Source organism: Hirundo rustica, chromosome 3 (assembly GCF_015227805.2).
Source record: "Hirundo rustica isolate bHirRus1 chromosome 3, bHirRus1.pri.v3, whole genome shotgun sequence".
Lineage (NCBI taxonomy): Eukaryota > Metazoa > Chordata > Aves > Passeriformes > Hirundinidae > Hirundo > Hirundo rustica.
In genome coordinates, this window is record NC_053452.1 from 30,649,423 (window position 1) to 30,677,052 (window position 27,630).

Sequence of the window (27,630 nt, forward strand, 5' to 3'; positions counted from 1 at the left end):
ATGGCGGCGGCGGCGTGGGGGCGGCTCCTGCGAGGGGCGCGCGGGGCGGCCTCGCGCCGCGCCTGCAGCAGCGGGGCGCGCGCCAGGGCCGCCTCGGCCGCGGCGCAGGTGAGGGGGGCCCGGGGGATGGCGGCGGGGAGGGTGCGGGGCCGGCAGCGGGCGGGGGGCGCCGGGGAGGTGAGCCGTGAGGTGCCGCCCGAGGTCGCGTTTGGGAGTTTGAGTGCCGGGCCGGTGCCTCGAGCCTAAGAAGATGTGTTTGGTGGAGGGGCGCTCTGGTAGCCGTGGCGGCGCCTGGCGGGGTGACCCGGGGGCTTGGGCACCGCGGGCGGGGTCTGCCAGCGCGCTCCAGAGAAATGTAACCTGTCCGTAGAATTTTGCCAAGTATCCCGGACCGACCGGTGATTTGTGCGGTGACCATGACCTGATTTTGTGTAGGGGGGAGAGAAGAGTCAACAAAACATAAACGGATACATAACGCTATGTCGTTCCTTTGTTGAAATGTCACCCTTACTCGGGAAGTACGTGGGACACCCGGTCTCGTGGACCGAACCGGTCCTGTGCTCCTGCCCAGCCAAAGGAGAGATTACTCAACGCTCGTTGATCAGCCTGGGTCAAAACCCGAGTGGTTTGGCAGCTTTCGGTGGTTGTGCTCCGATGGTCAGGCGAACTTCGCACTGAACCTGTTTGTTCTGGTGCGGCCGCGGAGTCAGCTCAGCTGTTGCCCTGATACGGCTTGTCCCGGTTTAACTTGTGGTCCCTCGGGTGGTTTTGGTCTCTTGGTGTCCAAAAGCAGGAGAAAAAGCTGCACAGAAGGGCACAGGTTCTGTAACTGTCTAGCAGAAATAGGGCATGGCACACAGGAATCCCAGCTGGACATGATTTATTGAGTTTCTTGCAATTGCATGGCTGGCTTTAACAAACAGAAAATAAGCTAAAGCTACTAGTGACAGACTCCGTGTCTCCAGAATTGAATGCATTCACTGCCACTTACTTATTTACAGGAAACCAAGTGGATTCGTGCGTTGCTTTATTGAACGCTTACTTGACTCAGAAGACTAGAAAGGTTATTGAATTTGTTTTGTTTGTTTGTTTTCCTAAGCCATGAACATTTTTATAAATTCTGATCAGAATTACTTTTCACTACCTTCTTTACATTGGGTAGCTTTAACAAACATTCAGGAATACTTCTGAGAGAGCTTGATTATGACATCCATCCGAAAGCCGTACTTCCCTTCGGGGCAAAAAGCCATGGTAGCTGGAAGAATGGGATGGGGGATATGCATTTATGGCATACTAAATGTGAGAAGTGTGCCAGGGCACTGGCTCATATCCTGCGGGGCTTGAGAAGCGAGCTAGTGTAAAAGCAAAAGCACCACAGACTTAGCAACTATACAGTGATAATATACACATTGCTCCTTTCTGTTCTCGGTCTCTCCGGGGATTCATCTGTAGAGAGATGCAATTAGTGTTACAGCCATAGGGGACAGTGAAATGTGCTTTCAAATGAGAAAACATTCAAACATTCAAGGCAATTGTGAATACTGCTTGACTGTCTTCTGTGCTGGAGCTGCAAGTATTCATGGGTTCTGTTTGGTTTCCTGTGGCTTCAGAGAGCAGGTGTGTGCAAAGGGGAGAAGAAAGCACTAGACTATATTTCAGTCCCCTTTAAAATGGTCATTCCAGCTATGGAAGGCAGAACTCAGGCGGTTCAACTCAGTCTCCCACAACTGAGAGGCTGTGTCCAAGGCCATCCATTGTAAGTCTTTTGGTTAGGTTGCAAACAGTGGGATTTGTACAGCTGCTGTAGTAGTGTTGTGTGGCAAGCGATTTACTTATTTGAATCTTGGTTTTTGAGATACAGTTGTCAGTCTCAGAGGTATGCACAGAGTGGAGTTCCTTTTTCTAAGACTGGAACAAGGCATGACGCTACAGGCACTCTGCAAGCAGCATTTTCACAGTTGTTCGATTGTGTGCAAGGCGTTTCTTTGGAATTTTTTTTGACTAGTTCACAGTTAACAAAGTTTGATGCCATTCTGCCATCTTGTACCCATGATAATATACATCCAGATTCTTTTCTTGAATTAAAATGATCAGGTAGGTTGACCTATTTCTACTACAAAACTGGAAATCAGCATATTTTTTTTTTTTAATTCTACTATGGATGTAGCATGTCCAGTAAGGGTCTTGATACAAAGTTTCACTTCATCTTTCTCCATCTGCTCTTGTAGATACCATAATCCAAACACAACCACCTGAAAATTTCAATTTTCATAATTTCAATTACAATGAAGCCTTCAGTGCTGGGATAAAGTGGAGAGTCCAGCTTGCCCAGAAAGACCTCACAGGGCCCTCATTTTCAGCCAGTCATGTCTGAAGCTCTCTGTGTGCTGCTGCTGCTCTGTTTTGTGCGTAGCAGGTCCCTGGGCAGTGCTCTCTGTGCCAGTGCCCACAAGTGTAGCCTGCTGTTTGGGGTCAGCTGTTGGGCAGCAGCCGCTGAGCCCTCACAAAAACATTTATCTTGGACTTCTCAGCTCAGACCTCATTCTGGCACTTGGTCTACTTAGACCCATTTCAGCCTCTGCGGTTGTCTGATTTCCAGGTTGAACCAAGGACGTTGTGTCACCACTTCCCTAGAGACTTAAGATGCTAAAGGTGAGGCATGAAAGAGAAGAGCTCTTGCTGAGTTGTGTCCGCGAGGCTGCAGCCGTGTTAGGTACTACACTGAGGCGGCTGTGTTCTGCACAAACCCAGCGGGATTGCAGGGGCTTGAAGAGCCAGTGGAAGGAGGAGCAGCACTGACAGTGTCATGGGTACACAGGTTGTGGTAGTCCCTGAGGCCTGTGCAGAAGTCTTGGCAAGCTTTACGCCTTTATAGTGTACAACTATCACTGGGGATGAAGTGAAGGTGGAAGAGTAGAGCAAGGATAGTACTTGATCTTCAGCTTGATTAGTAGCTAAGAATTCTGTTGCCTGCCCCCTTGTGTTTAGCTGAGCCTTTCTAGTATCTGTCAGTTTGTGGTGTTCCTGGCGGTTATTGATACCTCTGCTGACAGCTTCCAATTTTGCAGCATTGTTAGAAGAGTTCTCCTGGAAATCACAGGTGAATTGTCAGGTCTGAAGGGTTGACAGCTTGTCAAAATGTAGCTGCTAGGTGCAGTCATCTAAGCTCTCATTCCTTCAGTACTAGTGTAGAGCAAGGGATTGACAGCCCAGAGAATGAACCTGTTTTTTTCATGGATCAGATAAAGCACACTGTGTGACAGGACGTACTCCTCCCATGTGCAGAAATGTCTCCTGTCGACTATGGAGAGAGGGGAGTGCAGACTTGTGGGTTATAGACATCCCTTTTGAGTTGAAAAATTTATCTGATTGGGCACTGATACGTTAAAATACCAGCAACCATCCACCTTCTCCTACTTCAGGGAACCGAATAACTCTCTTCCTGTAGACTGGGAACTGTAGCAGGCTTTTGTTTCTTCTGTTTCAGTTGCTCTCACAAAGGCTGCAAGTGACAAGGTTCAGCCTCAACCTGTTCCTCCTGTTCAGAGAACCCTACTTACACAACAATCCGAGAAAATGCTTCATCCTTGCCCTGAGTTATCAGGAAGGCAGCTGAGTTTTCATCTCTGATAATTGGCCTTTTCTGTGGTATTGATAAAAATGAGTTAGTGCTGGGTGCAGTAGCAGTTTTGGTAGTACAGGATGCACCTCTGCAGGAGTTCAAGCTGATGGTACTGGCTTATGGGTATCTTCTAATTCCTTTGTGCTGAAATCTAATTGGTCAGAAACTGAATAGCTTAAAAATTCCATCTCCTCTCATTCTTCCCTCCCAGACAAACCCATTTCTGTACACAACAAGAAAACGATGGAAAGAAGTTCTAGTAAGCTGTGTAAAGCATTTTTCTTTTCCCCATTCTAAAACCCACTACTTTGCAGCGAGACTTAGTTATTTCCAATAGAAACTTTGAAGTTTATTGACACCAATTTATTGCTGAGTGCCTGTTCTTTTAATGCTGCTTCTTGACAGTTCACTTTAGAGTAATTAATGAAGGGCAGTGTTACTCCTCTTGCTTTAGCTACCTTACCTATAGCAGCCATGCAGATGGATGACAGGCCAGCAACAGAACTGGTCTCCTGTGTCTCACTCCAGTGGTGGCTCCTTCCTGAAAACAGGAAATTATTTTAAGCGTATTACTGTCTTTGAAAGTATGCAGTTTTTGTCTTTCATTACATAAAAGCATTAAAGTGTCCCTCATTTGCCCCCACTTTTCTTCCAGGGAGGACAATTTTTCCCTTCTTTCCCTCCCTGTAATGCACCCTCTAAAATTGGGAGGCAGGAGGTTTATACTGTTCTGTGTTCAAGTGGAGTGGTAAGGAAGCTCAGTCCTAAAAATGATGCAAAAAAAAGTTACTGGGAAAGAAACGGGAGAGGAGGACTCCCACAAGAGTGGCTCAGATAATTTTAATAAACCTGGGAGTGACTTCCATCTCAAATGTGAAGACCTTTCCAAAATTATAGGAAGGAGAACATCAGATATCCAACCAGGCCAGAAAGCAGCTTAGTTTTCAGGAAGAAAACACTTTTTTGTGTTGTGGTTTTTTTTTGAGTTTGGCAGATTTTAAATATCCTCAGATTTAGTCTGTTTAGGGTTGAATTTTCTGACTGGGGAAGATGAAGAAATAAAGTTTGGATATTTACCTGAGTTCTTTGAGTTAATCTGGCTTCTATTTGGAGAAACACTTACTTACAATAAGTGGAACAGAGCCAGCATTTCTATCAAAACAAGGGATTCCCAATTTGTGAATTTTTTTGGTAACCTAAAGCAGTGCAGAGCTCTACAGCAACCCGCACACCCCTAGGCTGGAGCATTTTCTCGGGGTGTTTAAAAACCAGATGACTTGTTCGGCATGCTCCAGGAAGGGGTGGTGAAGGAAAGTGTGTGAGCAGCGGGTGTGGCTGCAGAGTGGTTGCCAGTTATACTTCAGTGCTGCAGGAAGCAAAGGCCAAGTCAGGCCTTGCACCCAATACGCCTCTGCTGTTGCAGCCCCTGAAACTGAAAGGGTTTGCTTTCTTCCGGCAGAAAAGCAATTCCATGGAAACTGCTACTGCAGTTTTATCAGGGGTAAACAGATGTTTTCTGGGCTTTGAAACAGCCACTTTGTATCTCCTTTGTCTCCTCTAGCTCCTCACTGCTATGGATATTCATAGAGTAAGGTCTTCTTATCTTACCACAAAGCTGTTTGGATCAAGTGTAGTGGATTGTTTCAAGGTTAGGGAAAAGATTGTGCTGCCAAGAACGACGGCTCCTGCTTGTAAGTTTAGCAGGAGCCTGGTGTTATCACAGCTGGAAGCAAAATTGCTGCAGCTGCTGGTGGCTGAAGTTGGGATCTCCCCAGATGACCTTTGCTGTCTGGCTGATTTGATCACTGAGGCTTCCACGCACCCACAAATGTTTCTTACAAATGTTTTCAGAAGAAAATGTTTTGAGGAATCATACCTGGGTGGTTCAACATTTTATCTGGCCATTTCTAGATTTCTTGCTGTGGGGCTGTGGGGAAATCCTGTGCAGGATTAGCTCCTTTCATTACTAGTGGTAACCAGAGCCAGGGAGCTGATGGCTGTGGCTATGCATGTTCCTGCTCAGTCCCTTGGCATCATCCCATACATTCTGATTTTAGTGTGTCCAGAGACTGCACAGGTGTCTTTTTCATTGGATGTGAGTCATGACTTTTGCTTAGGTAAGCAGTTTAAATACCCACTAATGTGTCATTTTGTCTGGTTCCTAATTCTACATCTTAAGTTTATGTCAAAACTTTAACCTTTGCCTGTTGCAGCCTATTGAGACTAGTCAGCACAATTTCAACTAGAGGCTCAATTCTGCAGCTGATTCACACACACACACAAACTTTGTGTACAGAAATGGTTTTGTATGTGCCTTTTCAGTAGATATAAAATTCACTGTATATCCACGAATCCTTTATTTGTCTTCTGGTTTCCATGGCTGACTGTTAAATGTCTGTATGTGGTTAACTAATGAGGATCCAGCAAAGGTGGTTCCCCTAATTATTTTGTTTTCTCTGGTTTATTTTGTGATGCTAGCCAGCTGGCCTCATTCATGACTTACCAATTTGACCTCCTATAAAATGTTAATTTAACTCTGATGTAGTAGATGAAAATACTTGGCAGAGTTTGAATTATGTTGTTTTGGGGTGTTTTGTACATAGTGCCTGAAACAAGTATCCACCAGCTGATAAAAGTATGTTGATAAACTCCTGCTTTTCTGCAGTACTATGATAAGAGTTTATTCAGTTACTGTAAGCTTCACTTGAGGTACCAAAATATTTTCCAAAAGTAGCAGAGTGGTTTCCCTGCTTTACAGGTATAGAAAAGGAGATTTATATAACATTGTAATTTGAAAGTCATGAGCTAAAGGCAGTGGGACTCTCCCTACATTTAGACCTTGCTATACTTAACCATTCTGGCATTGATGGTACTGATATTTTTAAGTTACTTGGTATAAACTTGAACTGTATTCATTTGCAGCTACTATTTGGGATATTTATTTTGATAACTAATGTGGTCATAGAAGCTTAGAATGGTTTAGGTTGGAGGGGGCCTTAAAGATCATCTAGTTCCAACCCCCTGCCATAGCAGGGACACCTTGCATTAGACCAGCTTGCTGAAAGCCCATCCAACACTTCCAAGGATGGGGCATGCACAACTTCTTTGGGAGGCCAGTTCCAGTGCCTCATGACTCTCACAGTAAAGATTTTCTTCCTAATGTATAAATCTACTCCTTTTCAGTTTAAAACCATTCCTCTTTGTCCTATCACTACAGGCCCTTGTAAGAAGTCCTTCTCCAGCTCTCCTGTAGTAATCTCCTTTAGGTACTGGAAAGTGTTGTAATGTCTCCCCAAAGCCATCTCCTCCCCAGGCTGAGCAAATCCAGTTCTCTCAGCCTGTTTTGTTAGGAGAGGTGCTCCAGCCATCTGAGCAGCTTTGTGGTTTTATCTGGTCTTGCTCCAGCAGGTCTTCATCCTTCTTATGCCCTCATTTGTACTTCCTAAAAATCATGTTGCTCTAGAATATATTATGTTGTGCTTAAAAAACCCTCCAATATTACAAGTAGAAATCACTTGTAATATTCACTTCATGACAGTTAATAACGATTTTTTAAAAAAATCTGATCTTTTTTATTCAGTTTGAATAGGTGTTCTGAATCCCACATTTCTCTTCCAGTTCCCCCATGCCCTGCATTGTCATCTTTTAACTGAGACAAGCCTTTTGGAAGTATTCTGTTACATTACACGGGTTTAGGCAGGAAGACTGTGGGAAATTAAAAGAGGCATCGCAAAACATAATTGTATATAGCTATAATTCAGTTTTGCTGTTAGCAAGAAGTTAATATTGCACATGGAATATGGGAGGAACACAAGCAGAGTGGCAGTGTTTCATCAACTTCAGGTTCTCTTGTGCTGAAGCACAGGAATGGCCCCTTCTCCATAATTTCATTTACCCAAGGGCTGTGGTGAGCGTAGGTGGTCCTGGATCATTGATTCTGGGAAGAGACAGGCTGTTGAACAAAAACACCTTCTATTCTGCACAAAAAGCCTGAAGCACCTGTGGCAAAGACAGGTATCTTAAAATGCACAGGGAAAATTGCAGAAATGGATTAAGGTAGGGTGTGAAACTTAATGACCATTTTTGACAATGGTTTTTCTTGGGCAGCTGTTTATGTGGGGAAGAATGGAATAATGATTATCAGTTGAGTTCAAAGTTGATATTTAACTGCAAGTTGACAGGATAGCTGTTCAAATATTTAACACTTGTTTGTTTTTGTTACAGGAATTACAAAGCTCAGGACGAGGACGCTTTGTACTAGAACAAGCTGCTCCATTCTCTGCTTTTTTGACGGACAGCTTTGGGCGGCAGCACAATTACTTGCGAATTTCGTTGACTGAGAAATGCAACCTCAGGTGTAAGTGTCTGCTGTTAGCTTGCACAAAGCTCCTCTGCATATATTGTGCAAAGGCCAAGGTTTGGGTTAGGGTATTACTGGTTTGTTGGCCGTGTGCTGTTTATTGTCTTCACAAAATAACAATAAAGGGCATGTAGAGACTAATTGGGGTTGAGCTACTGATGTGACCGGAAACCTGGAGCAAGCCTAGGGATCTACCAGAGACAGGTGGAAGTGACAGATCTTTTATCAGACTTGGTGTGGTTTAGATAATGATGCTTGTGTGCCCAAAGTCTCAGTGAGCAGGAGAGCTCATATCTAGGCATTCCCAGTTGGTGTCATTTGACATCCATTAAAGACAGCTGCCCTTGGTGCATTTTACTCATCAATATTAGATTAATTGCTGCGGGTTGTTTTTTGCCTCATGTATTTCTGTAATCTTTGTTTCAGGTCAGTACTGTATGCCTGAGGAAGGTGTTCAGCTGACTCCAAAATCAGAGCTACTAACTGCCCAGGAGATAATCACCTTAGCCAGACTGTTTGTGAAAGAAGGTGTGGATAAGATCCGACTGACAGGTGGAGAGCCGCTTATCCGTCCTGATGTGGTGGATATTGTGGGTGAGTTCCAAATACAGTTAGTCTGGTTTTTTAGGTGGTTTTGGAGAAGCTGGCAGCAATAGCTCAGGTGCTGAATTTGGTTGAGGTTTAAGTTAGGTTTACTTTCAGCAAGCCTTTCTCCAAACTATAAATGATCTGTGAAATAACCAGTAAATCTCAAAAATGTTAATGTTGGATTTCTGGTACTGATTTTTTTTTAACACACAAATTCAAATTTTTTAGTTGTTTCAATGAACAGATGTAATTTGAAGCTACTGTAGGAGACCATGCTATTCAGAGACCTGTTACAGTTCTTTAGATTATTTAAAATCTTTTAACAGATGCACGCACATAAACTATGAGTAAGCATCTAACACTTGCTGAAAGCTAAATTATGTCCTGAGGACTGCTGAAAACATATGTTTGAGATGTTTCTGAAGCAGCTGATAGTGGAATATAGAATCCATCCCCTTTGAGATACTCAAAGTTTAAATAAGCACCAGGTATAAACTCTGTGATAGCTGTTTATTAGTAGTAGTGTGAGGAGTACACATCCGCACTGACAAAATCATTTTCCATTGGGTGGAGAATGGGATATTGGATGAATTTTTGTAGCAACTTTTTAAACCCTTTTCAAGAGTAAAGTGGTGTAGGATAAACTTGTTAGTTCATGTGTTAGAAAGTGTACACACCTTTTCTGGAGTCAGTCAGGAGAAGTGCAGTTAAGGAAATGATTGGAGGAGAATATGTAAGAAAATTGTCTATTTAAGAAGATGCTCCTAATCCTAAAGGAAAACATAAATGTAAAATGGTTTACTTCATGGCTCAAGCTTGACATAAAAGTTTTAGCTTCATGCTGTGAACTTACAGCGTATGTTCTGTTTCCTTTTCTAGTTGTTTTTGTCAGTTGCCTCTGCTTGTGCTGATTGATGCTAAAGCAGTGACCAAAGGTCAGCAAACAAGTTTAGGTGTGTATATATATATATATATATAGGTACGAGGAAAGTTACAAAGTTATGAAGTCTCTTTCATCCCTTTTAATTTTAGAAGTCAGCAAGCCAAGAAACTAAGACACTGTGAAAGTCACACCTGATAGTGTTCTCACTGGTTCTTCTTAATTGGCTGGTGTTAGTGTTAAGCCTCCATCTCTAAGTTCTCACAGTTGTCTACTGTCCAATTTGTTACTGCAGGTGATTCCATGTATTAGTCTATTTCTGGTGCCTCAACCTGTATCTTGCCCTGTCTGATGAGGAAAAAGATGCATGGACATCAGTTGCTGCCTCTGCTGACCTAATCAACTAGTGCTACTTCCCCCCCCCCCATTTTAGGCTGTAGAATAACATTAGTTTTATTCAGTACCTTTATGCATTTTACATTTCTTGCAATGAAACCTGTATGGCACCTAGACTTTTTTTCCCAGTTTTTTTGAGGTTGAGCATTTTGTGCATTCTGAGGCTGTAAATAAAAGTAGAGATGTTCCCAAACTATCCTCTGGCTTCAGGATGTATCCTTTACTCTCACAAAGATTAGGCTGCTAGTGATAGCTAGTGTTAAATTATCTTTTGCAAAATTGAGCCAGTAGCACTTACCCTCTAGGAAGAGGCTATTCTTGGTTGTTTGGGAGGATTTTGAGAGCTGAAGGCCAGGGAAAAAAATCTCTCAAAGTAAAGATTGCTCTTTCCCTACAACCTCATGTCTTTATGGAGCTCTTAATCATGTTCCAAAATGCTGCTGCTGTAAACTTCAGCATCTTTGCTGTGACCTAGCTTGACCCATTCCAGAGTTCTGGACTCAGCTTAGGGTGAATATTATGAAAAGAGCTAGGAAATTAGATAAAGCAGAAATAAAGCCCTTATCAACATGAACAAATAGAGGTAAAATGATGAGGGAAGAAGGGACTGTGAAATATTTGTGCTGTAATTACAGCTGCCTCAAGAGTAAGGGTTCTTCAAATATTTCTTAAATAATTAGGGTGGAGTCTATGAGGGAGGGGGATAAACCAAGGAAAATTACTTTGCTGTGGCTCTGCTTCTGTGAGTTGTTTATGAGGGTTTTTCCTTACTTGTTATTGTACTGATAACTGGAGGTTTGAAAGTTTGATCTCTGGAGATCTGGTATGCTGAGGATTTCTGCATTTGGCTTATGAGGAGGCAGCTATTTTCTAAATCTTAATCTCATGATATTAAGTGTTTCTTACGCTGTTTTCTTTTCTTAGCCATTTTTTACTATCTTGCGTAAGCACTCTCCAGTCAGCCGGGCTACCACTGGTAATGGAAATACTTCAGTTGTCAAGTGCAAATGTTTTGTCCCTTTGGATGTTGTTGCCTTGGATTCTCTGTAATAGTCTAGTATGTTGACCTTTTTCTGTTTAGTTAGGACTGCATGTGGTATTTCTTTCATAAGTTTAAAGTTCTACTGCTGGCAGCTACCTCTGGGTTAGAATTGGTATTTGGTAAAGCATTGTAGGACAAATGTTGCTAAATAAACAGTTAGGTCAGGTGTCAGTTGTGAAAGGGGTGGCTTGCTGCTTATTATTATTGCAGAACATAAAATTCAGTTTGCAAAGGTAGATGAGGAAAAGAAAGTACACAAAATCAGGGGTTGCCTTTCAACAATAAAGCAGGTATTTAAGAAATGAAGAACAAAATAGTGTGCATTTTAATAAAACAAAACTTTACTACCAGTTTTGCTTTGCAATAAACTGCTCTCTCATACCTATTGAAATGGATTTGTGCTAAAATTGATCTCTTAAACCGATACAGCTGGAAGAAGGCTGAAGCATGAAGTGTCCACATTTTCATCACACCTTCAGTGATACTTTTTTCTTTGTTTCACAAATCTTTTGGGTTTTCTGTGTAACTTAAGTTTAACTACTTCTTTAAAGTGTTCTTTTTTCTTTTTATTTCCTAGGTCAGCTGTACAAGCTAGAAGGGCTGAAAACTATTGCTGTCACAACCAATGGGATCAACTTAACCAGACTGCTGCCCCGGCTGAAGGAGGCAGGACTGAATGCCATTAACATTAGCCTGGATACTTTGGTGCCAGCTAAATTTGAGTTCATTGTCCGAAGGAAAGGTACAAACTTGTCTTCTCAGGCAACTGTGTTAATACTTGCAGAAATGTTGTGAGTTGCTTACTGTATCTTTCACAGTCAGTTACTTTGGGAGGGAAGTGAATTGTAATCCTTCTGAGGCTGTGAAAAGTAGTCTATACTAGATTATTCAGTAATGAGTCATTTTCCTTCTTTATGTAATACTTAGCAGGTAGAACCCCTTTTGTTGGAGCTGGTGAAGTAGAAGATGCTCAACTCATTCCAGTTAGTCATGTGGTTAGTCATATAATCTATAATTGGTTAGTCATAGCTCTCAAGAAGACTCTCCAAATCTTGTTTCGGTCTTGTGTGCTGCTCTTCTTTAATACTGTTCAAAAAACTCAAATGCTTCTCCTATACTGTCTGGGGACAAAGATGCCACAAGAACTGAACTTCTTGTCATGAGTAGTGGCAGTTTCTGGAAGTTATATTGTGCTAGCACTGGTCTCACTTGTGGTTAGTGATGTTCCGTATCCACTACTTTTTAATAGGGATAAACATAAACCATGCCTGAGGTAATTTGAGGAGGACTGTTGGCTTTGTAACTTCTCTCCTACTGAGCAAGTAATTGCAAGTAAAATTTTAAAAATGCTCGGATATGCCCAGTGTTACAGATTCTGGCTTAAATTAATCTTAAAGCTGATTATGGGTCTCAGCTTCATGGTTGGGCTTCCTTCCAAACTAAAACTGATTTGATGTATCATTCTTGTCCCGTCCAGCAACTTCAGTAGTCTGTGAACTTCTAATTCTGACAAAACTTCTAAGTAGCCACCAGATGGTGCAACAGCCTCAGATAGGTGGAGGGAAAGGATTGTAGAAACCTGGAATGCTGTGTGAAGTAATGTCAGCATTTGAATCACTGCTAGCAAACCAAAATTCACTGGCAGGTGCAGAGAGGTGTCCTTGTCAACGGTCTCTGAGGGAGCACTACTTCAGGTTTCTGTGTCATGGTGCAGAAATCAGTTCCTGTCATGAGGCTGGCTGGAGCATTTTCCTTCCAGTGTAGGCTATTTCATTGATCTGGTTGTGTCATGGCACAGCTGGCTCCCAGAGTGGTGTCTGGGATTATCTAATCACAAACAGGTGTTTACTGTGCTCTTTCCTTCTGCTCTCATGTTTGAGTATTACCTGGTTTGTGGCATTCATTAGGAACAAGCCCTTCCTTTTGCCACTGAAGGGGCAAACCTGAGCCTCCAGCTTCCTGAATTACAATGCCAGAGATCTTCATACGTGATTAGAAACTATTAGGAATGTGTTCCTTATAAAGTAAACTAAAAGTTATTAGGGGATGAGGGTAATTTTTATTTATATAAATGTTCTTTTCTGCCTTTAAAGAAAAAAAGATCTTTTACCAGCAAAGAGAGAAATTGCTCAACTGAACGGCACAGGCAATGAACAGGGAAATTTCTATTACGGAGTATTTTTTAAGAGGAGAAAAATTCTCTAAATCATAGGTATTTTTTCTAAGCGGAGAAAAATAGTTACATTGAGCTCTATTGCTTTAGGGGGTTTTTTTTTGGGGGGGGTACGTTTTGTGGTTGGTTTTTTTTTTTGTTTGTTGGTTTGGTTTGGTTTTTTTTGAGGGTTTTTCTTTAATAGGAGATTTCCAAGTATGGAATGAGCAGAGAATAGAGTGCCTGCCCTACTGAGCTACCCTGTCTCCTGTGGCAGTTCCAGAGGCAACAAGATAGCTCTGTTAAGGTGAGAGGGATTCCTGGTCTTGGACTCCTACAGGCTCATAACTTCTATGGAAAGTAAAGGTGGCATCTGGAGCTTACCAGGAACTTGAGAATGTGGAATAATTTCTCTGTTTTGCTGGCAAGTTGATGTAGGGTTTTAAGAAGATGTAGAAAATGTGTATCTTTGGTGCAGGTGCCCTGTATCAGAGCTGCTTCTACTTGCAGATGGTTGGGATAGACAAAATGTCTGTGAGATCATCAGAGATTTTGCTGATTTGTAAAAGCACTTTAGAGTACCGTAATATTTCTACTTTTTCCGACCTACCACATTCTGAGGAATAAACAAATGAAAAATGCTTTCATGCAGGTAGCTAGTCTAACCTGTTTCATGGCCTGTCCCTTTCTTTTTGTGTGTTTCATACAGGGAAAGTGAGGTAATGATGTATTTTAATTGTATCATTAAATGTAGGCCTGAAGCCTTTTTTCCTGTAAGGATTAAATGCTGGGGGGGTTTGTTCCATGTAGGGTTTTTCTGGATGGCTCTAAGGTTCTCTGTACTGTAAAGCTGGCTAAAGTTCTGACTTCAGAAGAAATCAAATATGATGAAAGTATTGACATTTTTCATTGAGTGAAAGAGAAGTGGTTTCTTCCTGGCCTTTTTAGTTACGTTGAGTTTCTGCTTTCTGAAGTCCTGTGGTCACAGATTAGATTTTCTGAGCTTTAGCAGAGATTTTTGATCCCATTCATGGCTCTGGGTTGTGCTTACGGCAGTGTATCATTATCTCTGTTGCCACAGTCTGCGTGCAATCTTGTTTAATTGGAATGAGATCTACCACAGGTGCTGGAAACTTCCTGGGCACATGCACAAGTAGGTGGTGATTGAAAAAGGTGACAAGCCATAACTTCAAACAGTTGCTAGCAGGAGTTACTTCACTGTGTGAAATAACTTTGCTCTTCACCACTCTTTGCAGCTAGGATTAGCATTAGAACTGGCTTATTAAATAATTGTACCTTCTGCTTTCCTGTGTTCATGTTCTGTGATGCCTTTACTAGCCAGAGAGCAGTGAAGTGAAATTTTTGTCTCTATAGTTTTCTTTTTTTCTGATTTAAAATGCATCCCTTATTAGGTATATACAGAATACTTCTGAGTTACTGCTTTTTTCTGCTAAAGCACCTACAGAGTAATGAAAATATGATCTTTTGACTAGAGAATCTGAGTTTCCAGTAGATCGTAGATAAGGGACCTGTGCAGGAAAACATATGACTAGGAGCAGCATGGGGATTGTCATCAAAACTTCTGAGACATACTGCCCTTTTATTAGCATGTGTAAAGTATTTGCAGTTGATGACTACAGCTTTGGAAGAAGAACTCAATCTCATACAGTGTTTGGTCTCTCATACCCGAGTTTCCTGTGCAGAACAGGGATGAAGCTTAGTCTAGAGCCTGCCAGGGCAGAAGAGGCATTCACAAATATGGGGTGAGCAGCTGAGCACCCCCACTCACCAGAAATGTGTGCCCAGAGCTCAGCAGTTTGCTGTCTCATTCTTGCTCACTTCTGTTGTGCGTCAGCTGCTGAGTGTGGCAGGGAGGGAATAATACACAAAATATGAAAGTGATGTCTTGATGAAAGGTCTTAATTGTAAACAAAGGTGACAGAAGAGGGGGGTTTGAACAAGATCATTAAGAGGCTTTCCTAAATGACCTTGGAATTCTAAAACTGCATTGTTGCTTTATTTTTCTTCCAGCTTTAAGAAGTATATGTAGGGGCAAAGACACTTGCCATATATTATATCCTTCTGTTTGAGAGCAGCTGGCATGTGTAGGCCACACCAAATAGTAGGATGAAACTGGGCTCTTCATTCCTTGGTCACTGTGTTTTTTGACATCTTCCATTTGTTTTCAAGGGTCAAAGGCTAATTGAATTGCTTTCCTAAATGCTCTAATCCCTGCCACATTTTGTTCACTAATTTTCCATGTTTAGTCATAAAAATGATGATCCTGATGCTTCCTCTGATCTTCTGACTAATAGGTAGTCAGTAGCTTCGGGAAGCCAATTACATCTGTAGCCAGGGTTGAGTAGGGAATCAAGGCGCTTTTTGTTGTTCCTAAACCCATTCCACCCCAAATGTACTTTAGAAAAATCCTTTTAAAATTCACTTAACAACATTGCTGTCTGATTTAGAGCAGGGAAATTCTGTCATTGTAGAAAAGACACAAGCCATTACTATAAAATAAATATTAATTTATTGTTCTTTCTTCATTGCATCTGGAGGCAGTTCATAGATTCTTTCCACTCTCTTTAAGAAGAATGTAACACAAGTAAAGCTGACTTACAGGGAAGTGCAGAACCATATGCTAATAATACATTGATATCCAAAGATGTAAAAAACCATTGATTTGTTGACTGCTTAAATAGCAGTTAAATATTGATCTCAATGACTTGAGCACAAGAACTTGGTAGGCTTTGGGGGTTGTGAGGGTGGGTGTAATTAAAGTCTCTTTATTTGCAGCTCTTACTTGCAGCCCTGTCTACTGAATCAGATTGGTTTTTATTTGTCATCTCTTTGTCTTGTACTAAATAACCACCTTTTGCATTCTGCTTTGAAACAGTGAAAATTATATTTCGCTCTTTTTGTATCTTAGGCTTTCACAAGGTAATGGAAGGAATCCACAAAGCCACTGAACTTGGCTACCATCCTGTTAAGGTACAGCCAGTGTTTATTTACTCTGAAACTGTTGTGTTTTAACCATACATACAGATCACCTGATAAAGAATTTATCATATTCCATCTCACCTCCCACCCCACCCCATTTTTAGTAAAACTGGAGAAAAACTTCAAGGTGACATCAAAAAATAACGAGGAGAATTCATATCATCTCCTTGTGTGTTTGGGGGTGCAGGTCATACCCTGCTCACTAGTTTCAGGTATCTGCTTTACCTGCAGGTGAACTGTGTGGTGATGCGAGGCTTCAATGAGGATGAAGTGCTGGACTTTGTGGATTTCACAAAGGATCTGCCTGTTGACGTGCGGTTCATAGAATACATGCCCTTTGATGGTAAGTACTGCTGCTTTGAGATTCTTCTTGGACACAAGTGAGCTGATTGGTGGATATTCACCCCGCAGACTTGGCTCTGGAGGTTTTGGTAAGCTCTTTTAGGGAATTAGGAATTGCCTGAAGTTTTTTGCAGCTTATCTTCCTCCCTCCATAAGCTGTAGAAGGACTGGTTGGGGCTGAGACACCTATGGCTAAAGTGACACTTACAGAGAATGTGAAGATGGTTCTCTGCTAATTAAGAAAATAAAATCCACAGTCTAAGGTTAGGCTTGTTTTGTTAATTCTAGGCAATAAATGGAACTTCAAGAAGATGGTGAGCTACAAAGAAATGCTTGATACAATTAAACAGCGATGGCCGGAATTGGAGAAATTACCCTGTGAGACTTCCAGCACAGCCAAGGTGGGATTGGACAGAGAACATGTGAAACATGCCCCATTCATTCCCTGCTCCAAATTCACCCAAGTTCAGCATTGATATTTGACAACCAAAGTAATAAATGCTCTGTGTGGTAACTCTTGGGTTTTGCTCAAGCTGCCTGCATGAGACTTGATGCTTATGAAGTCCTAGTCATAATCTGTACCTTTATAAATACAGTGTGTTTTCTAGATGTATTTTCAGTCAGATATAAAGAATTCCAGGCCTGTATCCTGTATTTACAGTTTTTGAAACTTTTATCAGTCTACGTCTGCACATTAATAATCCTGATGGAAGAGTTGTTCAATGAAAAAACTATTGCTTTAGAGCGTGAAGTGCCAAATGGGGAATTTCTAGCTCTTGCTCCCTACAGGCATCACCTGTTAGTTGATAACTACAAGAACAAGCATTTAACAAGTCTGAGAATTTCTAGAAACAGGGTATAATAGACTGGAACACCTGAATAAACTGATTTTGCTTTTATTTTTCATTTGATATGATCTTAGGGCTGAAGAAAATCTGTTAAAATAGATTTTTTGGTTTTTAGGAAAGTGGAGCTATAAAAGCTAGGAGTCTGTATTTGACTCTTTTTTTCCCTCTGCATTCCTTAGAGTTACAAGGTGCCACATTTCCAGGGACAAATTAGCTTTATCACCTCCATGTCAGAGCACTTCTGTGGATCCTGTAATCGGCTGAGGATAACAGCAGATGGGAACCTAAAGGTAGGTTGATAGTGAAACAGGATTCTCTTTGATTTCATGCTGTGAAAATGGTGATGAAATTCATGCCCTGAAAGTAGCTGGGATGTAAAGGGGCATAATTATTACCAACTAGCTCCTGTTTATTTATCCTGTATATATTCTTGTTCCATCTTGTCAGGCTGTTAGGGAGATGTTATGTCATCTTCTTTTTGGTTTCTGTTTTGCTACCATAGTTAACTTCAGTTGTAAAACATGGTTGCAAGGCCAGTAAATATAAACATTTATTCTAATCTATGATTCAAAATCATCTTAAACATGTGACAAGCAGATGATTTCTCATTAAAAAAGGGTCCAAGCAGCTGTGAGGGCTTGGCTTTTGCATTCCACAAGGATCCTGTCTTGTTTCCCAAACAACTTCTAACTCTTCTCCTTCAAGTGCAGCCTGTACATTTGCTCAATGCCTGTAGAACAAGAAGGGATAACCATTTCCTGCCACGTTGATACTGGCAGTTTCTGGGGGAAAATTAAAGTTTCCAATTAAAAATTGGCACTTAGGCGTTGTCACCTGATACTGACAACAGCTGTGCTGCTGCCTAATGTCAGATGACTGAGGCAGCCTGAAGACCCAATGAGCTTAGGCTGCATAAACATCCCAGGCTGTCTGCGTGTACATGAGGAGAGATAAAGAAAACAATCTCCATAAATGTTCCCTTCAATAGGGTAGGCCTCTTCAAAGCTCTTCACTCTGAGGTTAGTACAAAATACTTTTAATTATTTTTTCTCATTTCTCCTCCTCTGCTTCCCTCGGCTGGCTGCAGGTGTGCCTTTTTGGGAATTCAGAAGTATCCTTGAGGGATCACCTACGGTCGGGTGCCTCAGAGGAGGAGTTGATTCAAATCATTGGAGCAGCAGTGGGCAGAAAAAAGAAACAGCATGCTGGTATGTTTGTTGTACTTGAGAAATAACAGCAGTGGTAAGGAAAACAATGTCCTGGTACTTGTAGCCTTCCATGAGAGTTTGAGTACAAACTGTCTGAAAGACTTTTGGCCCGATTTTGTTCTCAAATAGATGTGAATACCACAGCTCACGACAACAACAGCAAAGTGTAAAGCTAAGTGGTTGTACTGGATCCCTTTTTTTTTTTTTTTTTTAAATTAGTTTGCTGTTAAAGAGGGATTAAATTGAGCTGTTGATCCAAGTACTGCATTAACATATTTCTAGTAGTGACAAATCTCTTTTTTGCCATGCAGGACTTTGTGAGTACTCACCTAGTGCACTGCATAAGGTCATGACACAAGGTCCATGATGATGCAGTCACATTCTCAGGCTATGTTCATCTTTTCTGAATTTATATTGACATAAACATTCACATCTGAACCTAACTGAATTTTTGTAATCTGGCTCCAGCTGGGAATACTGACCTCTTGTACATGAACTGGCTTTATAATCATGGATTATACACTAAAAGTACACTTTGGCCCTTTTGTTTTCTTGCAGATTCTGACAGATTAATAACAGTAGGTTTTTCCCTTTTTTCCTAACATGTGAAGCAAATTTAAAGGTAGCTTTTAAATCTAAGTGTAGACTAACTTGCAAAGGATATTGGTCTGACCCAGATAAAATAGTGCCTTATAAACCTAAGGGAAGGCAAGGAGGGATTGGTTCCTTTATTTGTAAGCCCTTTATTTAAGAATTTTGGTTTGGGAAAGCAGGGTGTGGTTGGGGAACAGTCTACTGAAGTCATTTTGCCATCAGCAGCATTTACCTGACATTCTTCTCCCACTCTGTGTTAATCTCGTTGTTGTCCCTGGGGCTTTCTGTGGTTGAACTTCTTTGAACTGGACCAACTGTTAACAGCTTACCTATAGAACTATAACAGTCAAATACTATTGTTAGAGACAAGATAGTCTCAAATAGATTGAATTCTGTAGTAGGTAGACTGTAATTCACATTGTGGCAAGCTTTCTGGGAAAGGGTTCTGCAGTGTGATTGACCCATAGCAGCTGGATGTCTGGAGACCCAGGCAGCTATAGTTTTAAATAATACTGTGCTGGATTCCCCTTCTTCTAGTTCCCTTGATCTTTACTAAGCTTTGTTTTTCCTAGCATGCAGGTTGCACTGTGAAGAGCAGAAAACTAAATATGTAAACCAGATGCATGACTTAACACCTAAAAAGCCGGGATTTTTATGTGTTCCTTATTTTATTTCTAGGCATGTTTAACATTTCCCAGATGAAAAACCGGCCAATGGTCCTGATTGGTGGGTGACAAATCAGTACGTAAAAAAACATGCAACAATTTTGTTCGGTTTCTGTCTTTGGGGGAGCAGAGTAGATTTGGCTTCCAAGTCTAGCTTGTGGTTCTGCCTTAGGTTTAGGCAAACAAAGGGGCTTCTTAATTAGCCAGTTATAGTTAACACGGTGAAGTGGAAGAGGAGGAAAGGTTTAATGTCCCTACCAAGCCTTACCTGGTTTTCCAATTGAAAGCCCTGGTTTTGTTTTCTCTAATTATGACAGTTCATTACATTTTCCAAAGGGATAATCAACTTTCCTACCTTATTTCCTATCAGCTTCCTTTGTCCTTAAGTAGTATAGTTTAGTTATAAGACAGTTTTGACCATATTGCCATATAAATATAAAGAATGTAGAATGGAGTTTTATCCATGGATTAAGAAATTCAGCTTCATTTATAACATATATAGAGCCATCAGGCTGACAAATGCAAGTGTTCCTGCCTCACTACTACTTCAGAATCTGAGATGTGGGGCTTCATTCTTTTGAAATTGCCTTTTATTGCTGCAAAGTCTCAGAACATAACCATGGAAGACCTATGAACCTTCAAGTGTCTATTGGAGCTATTTGCTAACTCTCCCTTCTGCCTGAAGCTCTGTTCACAAATGATGTTTCACTGCTGTGGTTCTCTTACTGATTTTTAACATCTCCTTCAGTGTGATTTTACCTCATCCATGCCTATGTTTACCTATTCTGTAAGATAGCTGTCTTTCTAAAGACCTTAAGAAATGGTTACAAGAGGTAGCTTTGTGAGATTAATTGCAAGATTGCAATTGTTCCTTATCAACAAGGTGTGGGAAAAGAAAAAACAAACAAGGGTGAAAGACATGAATATTATGTTTCAAATCCAAACTCTCATCCTCCTATTGATGTTTTGGAGCAGGTTAGCTGTTGGGCAGCTTTAAAACACTGGTTTTAAAACAGGTACCCTTGGGGGAGGGAACATCCATTAATTTGCAGGTCTTTGCAACAGGTGATATAATAACAACTACTCTTCTTTTAAGTCAGGTCCCTAAGGCTTGTACTTTTATTGCCTTTATTAGGACATAGGATTCACAGAGATCTTTAACATAGGTCTTCACTGGGAATGTTTTTCACTTGGTGCCCCACTTTAAAGGGCCATCATTTTCCATGTTGTTTGGTGCAAGATTGTGCTTTTGCTCACTTGTATTTGGCCACTGCTGCATTGTTGCTCCAGGAAAAGGGTAAGGAGGACTCTTTGTTTGAAATGTGTATTGACTTGCGGCATGAGGAATTTTATTTTTTTTTAAGATGAAAAAAACTATATTAAACTCTTGACTGCTCACTGGGACCTACATAATTTTTCAAGTTGCCTTTGAAAGAATTCCCGCACTCCAAAGTCAGCATTCATAGCAATGTTTGGATGTCTGCAGAGCACATCAATCCAGCTTCCTTTTAAAAAGTGCTTTAACATTGTCTTACATGCAGTGAAAGAGGCAGCCTGTCCAGGTCCTCCTCCTTCAGCTGTTCCATCTCCCTTTGAGACTGACTGCTGGCAGCCACTGCATCAATGAGAGACTGGAGATGAGTGTCCCACTGTGACACATGGGGAATCATTAGGAGATTTCCTAATTGTGTTTTGAACTAGTTACAAACTTCAAATAATGCTGGCATGCAAGCAGTCAGTGGGGGAGTGTGTGTATGGAATTAATTTAATGAAATTTAAGGAATGCTGTGGAAATCACTAACTGGTTTTGCTAAACCCAGTAAGCCAAACCTGGCATCTTCCCTGCACTGCTCTTGTCCAATCCTTTGCTATATGGTTTGTATCTTATTTCCCTTAATCAAAATATTCCTTTCGGCAGGTTCTTCTTCTCCTGGGGTTCACTTCAGTTATGGGAATTTCCTCATTAATTTAACCATCTCCTGCCTTCTTTTCTCCCCCTGAGACTGTGCTAGTTGGAAGCTGACACAACTTAACTTGAGGTGCAGTAATAGGATATAAGGTGATGGAATTCATCAAATGGTTTCAACAGATGGTGCAGTAGAAAACTGTGGGGCTTTTTGTTTTGTAGGTATATGAGCAGTCTGGGTGCAAATAGAGATGACTAGGTACAACTCAATAAGTGTAGGTTGCTCAGAAAAGCAAAGATGCTTTGCACTCATTACTGTCTCATACTGTCTGTTTACATCCCACTCAACTTGAGCAGACTTTTCTCCCTGCTCTCACCCACGTGTGTTTACCCTGTGGAAAGAAGTACTTGTCTGGCTTCTCCTGAAAACAAGACACTTTCACAGGGGGCTAAGCTTCAGCTTTAAAGCTAATCAAGGAATCCAGAAGAACAGAGTGATTCGAATTCCTGGATTTTGAAAGGAATATTCAGGATAGGCCTTACTATGAAAAGAGAGGGCAAAAGAGGAATAAGGAAAATAATTTTCTGTGCTCTTCTAAAGCAGAGCAATGTTGCACTCAGTACATTTATGTCCATTTAATCCCATTCCTCTGAGGTAAACAGATGGCTTCAAATTTGCAGGAATCTGAATTTTAGTGGATAGGCCATCAGATATAGATGAAAAAAAGGCCTTTGGCTGAATTTAGGTTACTGCAGTGATTATAATCATGAAATCTGTGGTTGATTTAAGCTTCAGACCAGTTCAGACTTTAAGACCAGTGTGTAGATGAAAATGGTGCGAAGTGTATCAGTCTTGTTTTAGCAGAGACTGGGACTAACAAGGAGGAGTTTGGTGAGTTTGTGTTTAAAAAAGGATGGAGGAGCACAGTGAGACCTTTGTTCACAGACTGTCTGTTACTATCATGTGGGCAGTCCCTGGGCAGCAAAGGTAGCTCAGCAACGTGCAGAGGGGCAGGAAACTGCTTTGATGCACCTCTGGATAGGCTGAAAAGGGAGTCCTTGAATACCAGAGCTACCAAAGGAGGCTATTGAGCACAACCTAATTCCACCTTTCTCAGAGCAGAGAGGAGGAGCTTCAGAAAAAGAGAACCATGATTATTAGTGGTGCTGTTAAACCAGGGCTTAGCCACTAACCTCTATACTGCTTTCTTTACTTACAAAATATTTTGTTCACTTTTATGTGAAAGAGACTCCTTCTGTCTTCACACTTGGCATTTAGCCCAGTGCAAATGCCAAAACCAAAGGATTAAATGGTGAAAAGGGGCAGGAGGGCTTACTACCTCTCTGCCAGCTGGGAGCTCTGCCAGCTCGACTTGGAACATGCTTCTGAGTCGATATAAAATCTGTCTGTCAGTGAGGGAACTGTGGTTTTTCCAGTGTTTAAACTTCAGCTGTCATTAACATGTTAAGAGCTGGCAATAATATGAGATGTTCCCATCACCCTCTGAGCTTGCAGACAGTGTAGTTGCAGTGCTTCTGGTCCCTGCTGTCCTCAAGGGCTGGCATGACCCTTTTCTGCAGAAGGAGATGAAAGGAGGAAGTGCAGCCGCCTGTGCTGGCAGGGAGGTGTTTGGAAAGGCAGAGTTGAGAATCTGAGTGTAAGAATTTCCTATTAACCTTGCCAGGCTTTTGAAAGAAGGCTGGTGCCGGGATGGTCCCAAATGGATGCTGAGATGCTGCAATTCACTTTTCTTCAGAACTGATGCTCGTATAAGCTTTCTTGGCTGCTGTTTCTCAAAAGGTGTTGATACTTTCAGAAAGTAAGTTGTTTCTTTTTGTCAGGGACCTTGAAATAAGTGTTCTGAGTCTTGACATTTGTAATAGCAAACCAGGAAGTGCAGGGAACTGGTGAGAGAGAAGGAGCTTGAGGAAAAAAAGTGGATGTTTGCAGGCTTATTGAGGTTTTTGCAACACAGGAAGTCCCAAGCAGTGCTCTGACAGGGTTCTCAGCTGCTACAGGCAGTTTAGCTTTCCAGTTAGTAAGATGTTCTTCTCATATTACTTTTTGTTTTTTCCCCAGAGCCTGCATTGATGTCATTCTCACTGTGCCAAGATGGCCTACAGAATCCCCCAAATTCAAAACAGTGGGGCCACACATTTAGCCATTGGATGACTTTGACAGCAAGTTTACCCAAACAAAAGGGAAAAGCATCAATGAAAAATAAACCCACCGGACAACTTTTCCTGCCAGGATCTCACCCAGAGAAACAGTGGCACGTAGCAACAGGAATTCTACAAACCCAGCTCAGAGGCTACTGTGTTTTCCAGAAGGACCCAAGCTCCACATTTGATACAAAGTGCCTTGATGCTTCTGTTGGCCAAGTTCTTGTAGACTGTCAGTCCAAAGAGGCGTGTTCAGGATCTGAATTCCATACCAGGGATTCAGGATCTTGCACCAAGGTGTCTCGTGCCTCTGACAACTTGACTCATACTGATGAGGAAGGACGGGCCACAATGGTTGATGTTGGAGGGAAGCCAGATTCCAGAAGAAGTGCTGTTGCTGGTGCCGTGGTCCTCCTGGGTGAGAAGGCATTTAGGATGGTGAGGCAAAACCAGGTGAAGAAAGGGGATGTGCTGGCAGTCGCCCAAATTGCAGGAATTCAGGGAGCCAAGCTGACCAGCCAGTTAATCCCATTGTGTCATAACATCCCTCTGTACCATGTTGAGGTGTCTCTGAGCCTGGATGAGGCCAGGCATGCAGTGGTGATTCGCAGCTCCTGTCACACCTGGGGGAGGACAGGTGTGGAGATGGAGGCTCTCACAGCTGCCAGCCTGGCTGCGCTGACTGTGTACGACATGTGCAAAGCAGTCACTCATGACATCGTCATCCAAGAGCTGAAGTTACTTAGTAAAACAGGTGGGCAGAGGGGAGACTTCTCAAGAGTCTAGATAATACCCAGATACCTCCAGCCCTCCAAGTGACCACTGCTCCTGTTCAGCCTCTTCCAGAAGTCCTTCTGCTCATCTGGTGGGCTTGGAGACCTCAGCAGGTGTGTACAGTACAGTAAAACCCCATGCCTCCAGCACTGCCTTACTCTGTCAGCTCACTGCTGAGTGAACAGTGGAGCCACTTATCCCTGTTGAAAACCATGTGTATTTTCTAGAGCACAGACTTCTCCACTCTGCCAGTACCTCCATTTCAGCGTCATCATGGTGAGATTGAGAAAAGATTCCTGCTTATAGCACAGAGGGTTTTGGTTTATCTGTTGGTTTGTTTTTTCCCTTCGATGCTGTGAAATACCTGTTGTCATCATACCATGCAACTGTGAGCTCTGGGAATGAAGCCACTGCTGAAAGTGCTGTTATTTGGCAACTATTTTTAAGTCAAGGATTAAGATTTCAGAATTGTGTCTGTCCATCTTTCCCTCGGACCTCCTTCATTGAATTTAGAGGGTGACAGTGAGAGGAACACAGCTGGGGACCTTCACCATACAGCAGAGATTATAAACATGGAACAATCAGAGTCAAGGGGCCCATCCCTTTGCAGTGCTGCTGCTTCCCTTCACAGAATCACAGAATGGATGGGTGAGATTGGAAAGGACGACAGTGGGTCACCTGGCCCAACCTCCCTGCTCAGGCACCCAGAGCATGTAGCACAGGGTTGTGTCCAGACTGGAATATCTCCTGTGAAGGAGCCTCCATAACTTCTCTCAGCCGTCTCTTTCAGTGCTGAGTCACCTGCAGAGTAAAGAAGTTCAGGTGGAACTTCCTGTGCATCAGTTTCTGCCCATTGCCTCTCATCCTATTGCTCAGCACCACCAAGAAGAGCCTGGCTCCATATTCTTGGCATCTCCCCTTTAGACACTGATACACATTGAGACATCAGTCATCTCTTTTGGATGCTCCCGCAGCCTTTCCTTATAAGAGACACCTGCAAGTGGGAAATACCCTCATATCTGTTTCAAAAAAAAAAAAAAAAAAGGCAGCTGCCCAGTTTTCTGCCTTGTGCTCTGTAAAACATGATGCAGAAAGAGGATTTCTGGGTTTGCAAGAATTATTTTTCTGATCTGAAAATGTTAGAAGCATGTTCCAGCATTTTGACCTTAGCACTGAAATACAAGGATGCCCTGTTGCATGCTTAAGGAATTAATTTTGCCATTCACAGAAGTAAGTATTAATCTTTCCCTGACTTTAGAAAGAGATGTCTCACCAAGCCCTAGAAGACTCCAAATTTTTAATGCTATGGTGCAACTCCTAGAGACCAGCAACCTGCATATTCCCAACAGATAAAACAGACTTTCATACTAGTGGTCACTTGGAAAATTAAGGTAGTTAACTGTTGCCTCTGCCAGAGTGTTTTCCTGCATGTTTCTCTAATTCGCTTTACATGAACTCTTCTGGCCTTGGAGTACTTATTAAGTGTCCCCATAAATGTAGCAGTGGCTACAGTCATGTAGCAATAATTAGCTTTGGTAATTAACTGTCCTGGATAAGAAATTACTCAACATTCTTGTTAATATTAATGGCTGCTTTTCAGATGTTAAGTGCTCTAAACAGGGTGCTACTGGTTGCTTATGGCGAATGTGAAGTTGCACATGATTCAGGGTGCTCCCTCCGTACACACAGGGTTGAAGACAACTCTAGTAAGGTCAAAGACACTACCAAAAAAATCATCTTAAGATGTTAAAAGTACTGTGAGCACACCACACAGCCACACAGATCCTGCTCATGTGAAGTAAGCACAGGTCTCAGATGAGGAGGCACTAGGTTTTACTACAGATCCTTCACAAATCTCATACACCAGCTACAACAAAAGGCACTCTTTCCATTGCAGGTGAATTGATTTGATTCTTTATTGGTTGTCACTGAGATAAAGTAGAGTGACAGACACAGCAGCTATAACTGAAAGGGAAAGAAATCTGGAAAGCTTGGTGCTCAAAATCCATAAGCCATTTGTACATCAATGATGTGGTTTAGGAATGGTATTCCTCAATTTAGTGTTCTACTCTTGCTCACTCCTGGGGGGCTGGAGAGGAGAATTGGAGGCACAGCAGGTAAAGTTCATGGGTTCAGATAAGAACAATTCACTGGAAACAGCTATGGAATAAGAAAAGGAGCAGCAACACCTTCAATAATGGAGGGAACAGGCACCACGTGACCGCTCCCTTACTGGAAGAGACTCCTTCCCTGGACCCCATAATAACCCCCCATGCTGTTAGCCCTACCCCCTCTTGGCTCCTGCAAAAATTACCTATATCCTGGCCAGAACCAGGACAATCTAGATTCATTGTTACAGTCTTGACTCTGTCAGTCCCAGCAGCGTAGCTAGTGCTGCCATACTGACATCAACAATCCCACCCAGTCCTGCAAATACTAGAGATTGCATTCATCTGTGGAACTGCTGTGCCCATTGCACTAAAGTTTCCATGGCTCAGCATGGAAGCAAAGTGCAAGGAAAAGGAAGCACACGTGTAACCTGCTAAGTCAACTGACTGACACAAGCACTTTCCTCCCCTCACCACGCACAACACAGCCTGCCCTCCTGGCCTGCCCCCAAGATCTAGCTAGTTTTAAAAATGAAACTTGATGTACACAGTAGTAATAAAACAATACTTTGGACATATGATTTTTTGGCTTCTAAGAAGTGTGCTGTCATGCTGTAAAACTCATACAAAGGACTCAGGGCCATACCAGGGACTACTGAGCACTTGGCGTGACCACCACGCACATTTCGCTTCTTACGCACATTTCACTACTTCCATGGTTTGAGACGGGCTGGAAGTGCAGGGCAAACTGACTTTGGTGCCATTTTATGCTCGTGTTACATTATCAAGTCTTTAAACTATGCACATTGATAGGTAATGAACGAAACATGAGTAAACGTTTTGCAAGAGAAATGGATTGAGAGCACTCTGTGTGTCTGGTGCTGGGTGGGCTATGGTGTAATATATGTTGATGAACTGACTACTTTTTGGACGCTTGCTTTTTTTGTCCAGTGTATTTTTAATAAATACTAGTTGCAATGGA

The 27,630-nt window shown here is 42.0% G+C and overlaps 1 protein-coding gene across 3 annotated transcripts; it reads left to right on the forward strand.

The window, feature by feature from the left end:
• Positions 1-27,630, forward strand: MOCS1 (molybdenum cofactor synthesis 1). 3 transcript variants are annotated; one of them, XM_040058513.2, is made up of 11 exons: positions 1-108; positions 7,847-7,979; positions 8,409-8,576; positions 11,466-11,630; positions 15,970-16,031; positions 16,272-16,383; positions 16,671-16,783; positions 17,410-17,520; positions 18,318-18,438; positions 19,711-19,773; positions 23,684-23,824. In XM_040058513.2, exons 1-10 carry the CDS (start codon positions 1-3, stop codon positions 19,764-19,766), a joined length of 1,149 nt encoding a protein of 382 aa, XP_039914447.1. In that variant the 3' UTR covers positions 19,767-19,773; positions 23,684-23,824. The 3 variants fall into 3 exon arrangements, with proteins under 3 accessions (XP_039914447.1, XP_039914445.1, XP_039914446.1); XM_040058511.2 differs by having other exon boundaries at positions 42-108; positions 19,711-19,758; positions 23,684-27,630; XM_040058512.2 differs by lacking the exon at positions 19,711-19,773 and having other exon boundaries at positions 42-108; positions 23,684-27,630.